Below are 10,156 nucleotides of genomic sequence, written 5' to 3' on the forward strand. Positions count from 1 at the left end.
TAGGCTAAATGCTAAAACTTCCAAGAAGCAGTGTACAAAGATTAAGTGCACGCATTAAAAAAGATACATAGGTATGTATTAATTCATCTAAGTTGAGGTAAAATGAATCAGTCAATACTAAAGAGATCAAGGTTATTTTCCTCAGAAAGTTTTTTACTTTATGTAAGATGTTTTTTTTTTTGTATAAAAAACAGTAAATCACAAAAAATTTCCTTTAGCTGAGTTTTCACAGCATGGTCACTCATACTTTAGCGTAAGTCCTTTTATTGTACATTTAATGTGTGTTGCTCCTATATTCTTATTCTCTTATACCTATTGATTGTAATAGCAGAGGAAAGTGCATTTTTTAAAAAAACGTTCCCTTTTTCTTCCACATATAAATCGTACCAGTTTGAAACAACATGAGGTCAAGTATAATGATAGCATTTTCATTTTTTATGTGAGCTGTTCTTTTAAAAAACCGTTCACCTTATCCATTTCCCCCGGTGTGACCTTTTCAGTCTTTGATTAAGATGCTAATTCCATCACAAAAGACACCAACTACTCGGTTTTCCTTTTTTAGGTCATTAGTATGCTTGGCATCGCCCTAAACTAGCAGGAGATTTGGAGTTTGCTATTTGGTGCCCACCACAAGTCTGCCTGATTCATTAGTAGCATGTAGCCTCTGTTAATAGCCATTAACTCTTCATAGCTCTCTCTGTAATTGAAACCCAACTGGCCTTAAGACTCGTGCACAATGACTTGACATCCCGTTATGAGGACATAATGAATACATTGCTAATTTAGGCTCTCGAGCGCAGGCCCGCTACACCAGCAATCTAATGAGCCCGTTTCGACTCGGCTGGCGAGTTTACTTAAGCGCCGTAGCCTCCTTAAGCACCTGTCACCCTGCATCCGTTAGGCCTTTCTTTAATGAGTCGGATCTCAAGGCCCCGTCGTTGATGAGATACAAGCTGAGCGTGGCGATTGTTTGGTGTCAGACTCTGTTAAGTCAGCTGTGGGCGGCAGTCATGCGACCGGTGCCGTGATTAAACGTTGATGGTGTTGATGTGCAATCAGCGATTAAAAACGGGCCGTTCACTGAAGGCTAATGCTCTCTTTAACCTCTGACTGACAGGATGGAGAACGGGGTGAGAGTGAGAGATGAGCACAGAAATAAAGCAAGAATGAAGTACTGGATGAAGGTAATGAGAAAGAAGGATGATTGCTCTTGGCCATCTTTCGGGCATGTTTACTCGACCTTTGGCCACCGTGTTGTGTCTAAAGCAATGATGTATGGTCTAGGGAAGAAAGCGTAAGTAAGGTGTGATACTCTGGACTGGAAATGAAACTGATGTTGTGGGATGAAAGTAGAAACTAAGAGAGGGTTGATCAGAAAGAGAATTGCGAGGAAAAACAAGTAAACAGCGCCCTCACGTGGCTATGATTGGGGCTGCATGCAGAAACATACAGTAACTTTATATCTGCTTATCTAAAGCATTGTGTTAACAATGTTCAAATGTTTAGCAAAATGATCACTTTGTACATCATCCATCAAGCTAAAAGTTGTTTCGTAAAAGAATTTAAACTAATTTAAGTAAATTACACAAGTTTTGGAAACTTGACTGAATGTAACAGTTTGCTTAACTTGCTTGCACTTTAGAACAGAGTAACTAAAACATTAGTAAACATTCTTCACAATTGTTACCATTTTGTGATATCAGTTTAGTAATAGTACATTTTAAATACAAATCTATAGTAAAGGTGAGGTAATATATTAAATATCTGCATACATTTTAAAAAGGAAAAGTTGAGAAAATTTTAGTTTTTTTTAAGTTGAAATAAATCTATTTTTATCATTCAAGTAATTTGAAAATTTAAACCGACTTTTAGTGTAGTCTAACTAAAGCTAAATATTAGTTCTCATTTTAAGTTTGGTCACTCTATTTACACTTTGTCTTAGACACATTTAATCTATCACCAAAATGAAAAGCCTTGTAGAAGTTTAGCAAGAACAAACCAACTGAATACAATCAATCATCTTTATTGAATAAATATATTTCATACTTTATTTTTCATACAATTTCTTTTGTTCTGACAGTTAATCTACATTGTAGCACTAAAAATAAAAACACTGTTGCCAAAAACAGAATAATATACAAAACAAAACACTGTTATTAGACCCAAGATTGACACTATACAAAAATGTTAGGTCCTGTGTAGATCTAAGGTTTAGATCCACTTCACAATTTCTTGTAGTAGGACTCACTAGATCTCCCAACTCAAAGATGGTCAACACTGTTGTGAGTAAACACATCTACTCACCATGAGGCAGATACAGAAATATAATAGAATGAAATGAGAGTTTATTAAATAATCTTAGTTGTGTTGATAATCAGTCTGACCTCATTTGTTTAGAAATGCATTTAACGGTATTACATAGCAGCAAAGATGATGGAAACACACACACACACCTTAGATTTTCAATAAACATCATCTTGTTTCCTCATGGGGACATCAAAATATCCCCACAAGGTCACAAAAACACTGGTATTCCTATCTTTCTGGGGACAGTTGGTCCCCACAACGTGATAATTACCAGTTGTACACACACACACACACACACACACACACACACACACACACACACACACACACACACACACACACGTAAAATAAACAAAACAAATTAAAAGTCTGCCATATTCTCTAAAGATGATGCTTTTCCATTTGGTTCATCTGACTTTGAGTCCATTTCTATAGCTGTAAAATATGGTACTGAGATATACTGCAAACCTTTTAAATCAAACAAAACTACATAAATATCAAAATTTAGACCTATCGTGTGTAAAAGAAAACAATACTTACAACTGTCCTTTACATAGCCTTTAACAAAATGAAAAAAAAAAAAAACATGGGTTAATATTACTTAAACCCTAATTCACCAGTAATACTGTATTTATAAAACTAAATTCACCTGCTGATTTCTTTGAACTCTTAACGTCTCTGGGCTTTCTCCTCACAGTGAGATGCGTCATCACACATCCAACAAAGACAACCACCATACATCCAACAAAGGCTCCTGTAATAATGCTGATCCTGTTGTCAGAAGCTGCAATCAACCAGAACAATCATTTTACCATTTAAACACTCAATAATACAATAATGTGGAGCTCTGTATAAATTAAAAAAATCAACTGTACAATTTTGTGTAAAGTGTAAAGAAGGCTACTTTAGTACTGTAGTGTAGTTGCTCAGTAGCACAAAATAAATGGATTCATGTTGGAGACAAGCATGATGTGCAAGATTGTGTGCATTATTGTTTTTTCCTTTCATTATTAGCAATAATAAGGCTTTACTCATGAGTCGATGCAGTGTTTATCCTTCACGCTACACTGAAACATTCCACTTAATTTCAGCAAAATTTTTATACAGTATCATACACACATACCTGCGTTAGACTTGATGTTGTTTTCATTCAGCAGGACAACAATGTCTTTCTCTCCTCCCACATGTTGAACCACACATCTGTAGACATCTGGGTTCTTCTTCCACTCCTCAGGCTTCACTGAGAGACTGATGCTCTTCTGAAATGATCCATCTGCGTTTGGTAAAGTAAAACTGATATCTACATCCTCATAATGATCCTCGTGGTTTTTCTTCCAGGTCATTGTTACGTTTTTGGGGTAGAAACCTGTAGCATGACAGATAACTGAAGACAAAGAGTTCTTCTGTAGTAGAGAGACCTCAGGTACATCTAGAGAGGTTGGGAAATAATGTCATTTTTATAGGCCAACACTAATCTCACACAATATTTCTAAGGGACAATTTAAGGAATTGACACAAATATAGTAACGAAAGCATCAGTATTTGACAATATTTTTTGGACTTTTATCTCCTAATGCATTGATATCAAAAATGAACTTCTTTATTTCACACTAAAGAAAAAACAGTTCATAAGTTGGATCATTCTGCTTTTTATTAATTAACATAGAACTAAGAACAAAGATTAAACTTCATGATGTATCGTCTTCCATTACTTGTAAAGTGTACAGTAGAAAGTTTCATGATTTCATGAGGCAGTTTCCCAGACAGGGCTTATCCTGTTCCCAGACTAAAATGCATGTTTGAGCTGCCTTAATTTAAAAACACCTTGTACTGATACATCTTAACATATATCAGTGCCATTGTTTTGTATTAAGATGTACACCAGTATTGTTTTCTTTAAGGTTTGATTGTAAAAACTACTTAAATTTCCTAATAAAACTAAGGCCTATAGTCCTGGATTAATCTAAACCCTGTCCAGGACTCAAAATGAAACTAGTATCAAAGTGATTGATATTTCTACCTTTTCTCCTCAGACTTTCCTTGCCGTAGATCAAGTACTTCTTTAGCTGCTCAATGCATTCATTCTCCAGATATATTTTCCAGTATTCTGCTTTAGCTCTGTCATGATTCCATTGGTTCTTGATGATTTCAGCTTGAGGATTACCAGAAGTCCAGCTCGGTGTGTTCTTATCAAAGTTGATGAAGTCTTCTCCATCATAACCGTACTGGCAGTATCCTCGAGTGGTACCATCATCCTCCAACTCACAGCCATACATCACTTGCAAAGTATGACCACCTATGAGAAGAAAACAACAGTAAATAAATATAATAATCACACTTATCATTCCGGACTGATCATTATTGTAGTAAAGCTTTAAACATAATGACATATAAAAATACAAATTAGGTCTAGATGTCAAAGATTAAAGAATAAAGACTGCTACATTACTGGGTTGAAATCATCAGTATGGTGTAAACGGGAATACTGGGTCTCACAAATAAAGCTACAAATTCTGATAAAATACAATCAATATTACACAAGATCCCTTTTGATGTAATACTCTTCTCTGAACTGCTGAGAATCTCAAAAATATGTCCTTTCTTAACAGACATTTGGCTCAAACATGTATTTTAAGATCAGACATACTAAAAACTTTGAGTAAGTGCAGTGCATTTATGTAGCTTGGTTTTCTTTTCAATATACCTTCAGATGTGGACTGATTATATAGATCCATTATACTCTGCATGTAGTTTTTGTATTCCTGATAGAGACCAATGACAGTCTCACTCTGTCTGTTCCAGTAATCTTCTCCTTCATTTGTTCTGATCCACTCGGTTTTTGGTACAGGTTTCTTTATTTTGCTGTCAAAGTAGATAAACTGCTGATCATCAACAAATCCAACCCCTGTGAACTCTGGGAAATTAATGACTTTAGACACAACAGTGTAGAAATACTGCAGAGAGTGTCTGCCTGTGAACACAAATTGCAAAACAGAAAAAGTTTTTATTAAAATACCAATGCTTTTAGTGCTGGGCAATCGTGATTAATCGGATACAAAAATAAAAGTGACTTTTTTGCATAATACAGTTGAAAGAAAAAGTATGTGAACCCTTTGGGCTTACTTGGATTTCTTCATAAATTGGTCATAAAATGTGTTCTGATCTTCATCTAAGTCACAACAATAGAGAAACACAGTCTGCTTAAACGAATACCGCACAAACATTATAGGTTTTCATGTTTTTATTGAACACAACTTGTAAACATTCATAGTGCAGGGTGGAAAAAGTATCTGAAACCCTAGGCCAGTGTTTCCCAACCTTGGTCCTCGGGCACCCCCTCCCAGAAAGTTTTAGATGTCTCCTTATTTAAAACACCTGATTCGACTCATCAGCCTCCTTCTAAAATGGTAAACATGTCTCCCTAACAAGCTGATGATTTAAATCAGGTGTGTTAAATAAGGAGACATCTAAAACTTTCTGGGAGGGGGTGCCCGAGGACCAGGGTTGGGGAACCCTGCCCTAGGCTAATGATTTCTCCAAGAGCTAATTGGAGCCAGGAGTCAGCCAACCTGGGGTCCAATCAATATGATGAGATTGGATGTGTTGATTAAAGCTGCCCTGACCAATAAAAAACACACCAGTTTTGAGTTTGCTGTTCTGAAGAAGCATTGTCTGATGTGAACCGTGCCTCGCACAAAAGAGCTCTCAAAAGACCTACGATCAAGAATTGTTGACTTACATAAAGCTGGAAAGGGCTACAAAAGTATATCTAAAAGCCTTGATGTCCATGTGTCCACGATAAGACAGTCTACAAATGGAGAAAGTTCAGCACTGTTGCTACACTCCCTAGGCGTGGTCGTCCTGTAAAGATGACTGCAAGAGCACAGCGCAGAATGCTCAATGAGGTGAAGAAGAATCCTAGAGTGTCAGCTAAAGACTTACAGAAATCTCTGGCACATGCTAACATTTTTGTTGACAAATCTACAATAAGGAAAACATTAAACAAGAATGGACTTCATGGGAGGACACCACGGAGGAAGCCACTGCTGTCCAAAAAAAAAAACATTGCAGCACATTTGAAGTTTGCAAAAGAGCACCTGGATGTTCCACAGCACTACTGGCAAAACATTCTGTGGACAGATGAAACCAAAATTGAGTTGTTTGGAAAGAAAACACAACTCAATGTGTGGAAAACAAAAGGCACAGCACACCAACATCAACACCTCATCCCAACTGTGAAATATGGTGGAGGGGGCATCATGGTTTGGGGCTGTTTGCTGCCTCAGGCCCTGGAAGGATTACTGTCATTGATGGAAAAATGAATTCCAAAGTTTATCAAGACATTTTGCAGTAAAACTTAAGACCATCTGTCCGCCAACTGACGCTTAACAGAGGATGGACGATGCAACAGGACAACGACCCAAAGCATAGAAGTAAATCAACAACAGAATGGCTTCAACAGAAGAAAATACGCCTTCTGGAGTGGCCCAGTCAGAGTCCTGACCTCAACCCGATTGAGATGATGTGGCATGACCGGGTGTGCCTCATAAGCCCTGAAAAGTGAAGCCGCTGGCTCTTTGATCGCCCCCTGGTGGCTGGCTGCAGTACAAGTCATAACCCCGCCCTCTCCATTCAAATGAATAGGACTTTGCTCTAAATAAAAAAAATATTTACACTTCCAATAAAAGTTTTCGAAAGATGGTTTTGGTCCTTTCAAGTAGTTGTTATCACGCTGATATGTGTTCAAGTGTTAATTTTTGTGATAAGTTTCATTTTAGCTTGTAATTTGATGCTATAGAAACGGGGCGTGTCGTTATGATTGGAGTGGTTGAATTGGCCGCGCGAGCGTTTGGGCGGAAGTTTGATACCGCGGCTCCGCCTCTGGCTTCACGGACGATTCCTTCTGCGCATGCCTCGGCTCCAAACTTACGTTTTTACGTAACATGGCGGCGACCGTGGTCGGACATTTTTGGCTTCAATTCATTACAATGGTGGGAGGCGACGTCGCGTCGTCCATCTTTTTTTACAGTCTATGGGCATGACCTTCACACCAGAGAACGATTCACACCAGACAAGACATCCCAAAAATATTGCTGAACTGAAACACTTTTGTAAAGAGGAATGGTCCAAAATTTCTCCTGACCGTTGTGCAGGTCTGATCTGCAACTATAGGAAACGTTTGGTTGAGGTTATTGCAGCCAAAGGAGTGTCAACCAGTTATTAAACCCAAAGTTTCACATACTTTTTCCACCCTGCACTATGAATGTTTACATGTTGTGTTCAATAAAAACATGAAAACGTATAATATTTGTGCTGTATTAGTTTAAGCAGACTGTTTTTCTCTATTGTTGTGATTTAGATGAAAACATTTTATGACCAATTTATGAAGAAATCCAAGTAAGCCCAAAGGGTTCACATACCTTTTCTTTCAACTGTATATGTGTGTGCTGTGTGTAATTGTTATGTATATTTAACCACATACATAATATTTATTTCAGATTTTTTTATTTATATATATAATTTTTTTAACATTTATATATCATATAGAATATATACAAATATAAATAAATATATATACACATGTAAATGTTTCTTAAATATGCAAAAATGATTAATCTTTGCCCAGCACTATTTTCATCTTATGTGAGCATTCACACTTTCAACATCCTACCATTTCGTAAGTTAAACCTTTAAATGAGAAAAAAATGTCCGGCGTATCTATAGGGGTATACTGGAAAAAATAATTAATTGAATTTAATCAATTTTTTAAGGTAAGTGGTTGCAATCAATTTATTTAAGCTACATTTAAACAAAAGTTTTATATTTTATTTTACTTTACTAATCTTTTTTTGTTTAAATGTAGCTTAAATGAATTGATTGCAAGTGCAACCACTTACCTTAAAAAATTGATTAAATTCAATGAATCATTTTTTTCAGTGTAGGGTAGCAGTTTTATATGCATAAATTCGTAAAGTATTTTGACAAAAAAAACTGTTCATAACACTTCATTGCCATAAATAACTAAAACATTTAATGTTTTGTTTGCTGATTTTTGTTAACCACAGCCTCCATATTTAACACAAACAAAATTTTATTACACTTTTTAATGCATTTCGTCTCTGCCATGACCCTTCATATTCTTCAGGACGTTCAGCGTGACATAACGTCGTCGTCATCATCAGTCTCCAGGCAGATTACATTTTTGATGTAAAACTAATACTTTTGTTTAATTGTATATTTCTCATTGTACTATTGTTGAGACTGCAAAAAAAAAAATCGATGTGAAACTAAACCTTTACCATTAGGCTAGCCTAAATAAAATCTCTCTGTCGTGTAATATTAACCTGACAACACGGTTTATTAAAAACTAGCACAAACCTCAAGTAAAACTTATTGTAAATATCTTAAACTAGTTCAGCTTCAAAGGGAAATCACATGTCACCAAAACAATATAGCATACAATAAAATTTGTTTAAAATGCTTGTCGTATGTTCTAAAAACTATAGATTTTAATATACGCTGTCTATTATCAACGGTATGCAGAAAAGTTACACTGTAGGACTGCAGATATGTCGTAACCAAATGTTTCACTACTGAACCCTAACCCACCGACTTACCAGCAAAAGCAAGATGAATCCCAAAGAACAGAAGCGCTACAGATCGCATCTCTGTTTCTACTAGGGAAGATAATGTAGTTAAAATTAATGTAAGATCACCAACTGCTTTGATTGGAATAATGTGTACATTTGTAGGAAATGGTTCACATGATGTGGTTTGCACTCGGGTAATGTGATCTGCGTGTGACCTGAATTTGGTAAAAGCAGCATTTGGTTTGGAAATCTTTCAAAGGGCAAAAACATATGAAGAATTTGGTTCCAAAATGAGATAACACTGTTTTTTATTTTTCAAAAATCTTGATTGTGATTAGACTGCAGTTGGTTTTGTTTAATATAAGCCTTTAGAACAAAAAATAATAATACAGCTAAGTAGCACAATAAAACAAAATATAAACATGATTACATAATAATAAACATATTTTGACCATTTTTTTTATCGTTTTGGAAGCAAACTCTCAAATATTCTAAAATGACTTCATGCAGGGCTGCCAACTTTTGAGTTCCGTTTGGAGTGAGATTTACGTTGGGAAGGGGTTGTTCGGGGTGAAGGTTAGCTGGAAGATTGACTTTTGGGTTGTTATTAAATTAATATTATTATTTACTAAATGGTTATTAAATAATACAATTATAATGTCAGTTCTTTACCAAAGTAATGAAGATGCTGGCATCAGGGAGTTTGTAGGGGTGTTGGACTTAACATTCATCCAGCCAGGCATTAAAAAAAGTTGGTCTTGGGGTTTGTTTTACAGTATGATGTTTCAATTGATGTTCCAATTTCTAACTTGCATTGCCTACAGTACGTATATCCACATACAAGGTTCATTATCAATATCCAGTATGTTCTTCTTCCTATACCCATATTTTCTAGTTTGTTTAAAAGACCCTCTTTTCAAAACATGCCTTTTCAATTTCGGAAAAAAACACACCCACCTTAATTTATTTATTTTAGTGTGCTGTTATTTTATCTCCTTTCAAGCTTAACACAGCATCTACAGTGCTACACATTCATTCTGATCTGTAGAAATAAACATTTACTTTCAAGTAGGCCTACATGTTTTAGTAAAAAAAAATTGTAGCAACTCATCTCTTGTCAAGATAAATGATAGTAAGTTGAAATAACTTGTAAATGTGAGTTGATTTAACTTAAAAAAATCATAAATATTGTTATTGTTTATTATCTTTGATGTTAGTGATCCTGACAGAAATGTTAGATCCTACAGATCCAAGGTTCA

The 10,156-nt window shown here is 35.8% G+C and overlaps 1 protein-coding gene across 1 annotated transcript; it reads right to left on the reverse strand.

Annotated features, from left to right (window-relative positions):
* Positions 1 to 2,668: 2,668 nt before the first annotated feature.
* LOC129454623 (major histocompatibility complex class I-related gene protein-like) lies at positions 2,669 to 9,085 on the reverse strand. Its single transcript, XM_073858744.1, has 6 exons — positions 8,925 to 9,085; positions 5,012 to 5,278; positions 4,328 to 4,603; positions 3,431 to 3,736; positions 2,957 to 3,091; positions 2,669 to 2,775 (listed from the first exon to the last, which is right to left on the reverse strand). The coding sequence occupies exons 1-6, from the start codon at positions 8,971 to 8,973 to the stop codon at positions 2,669 to 2,671; spliced, it is 1,140 nt and encodes a 379-aa protein (XP_073714845.1). The 5' UTR covers positions 8,974 to 9,085.
* Between the last annotated feature and the right edge of the window lie 1,071 nt (positions 9,086 to 10,156).

This window comes from Misgurnus anguillicaudatus, chromosome 20 (genome assembly GCF_027580225.2).
Source record: "Misgurnus anguillicaudatus chromosome 20, ASM2758022v2, whole genome shotgun sequence".
NCBI classification, from domain to species: domain Eukaryota; kingdom Metazoa; phylum Chordata; class Actinopteri; order Cypriniformes; family Cobitidae; genus Misgurnus; species Misgurnus anguillicaudatus.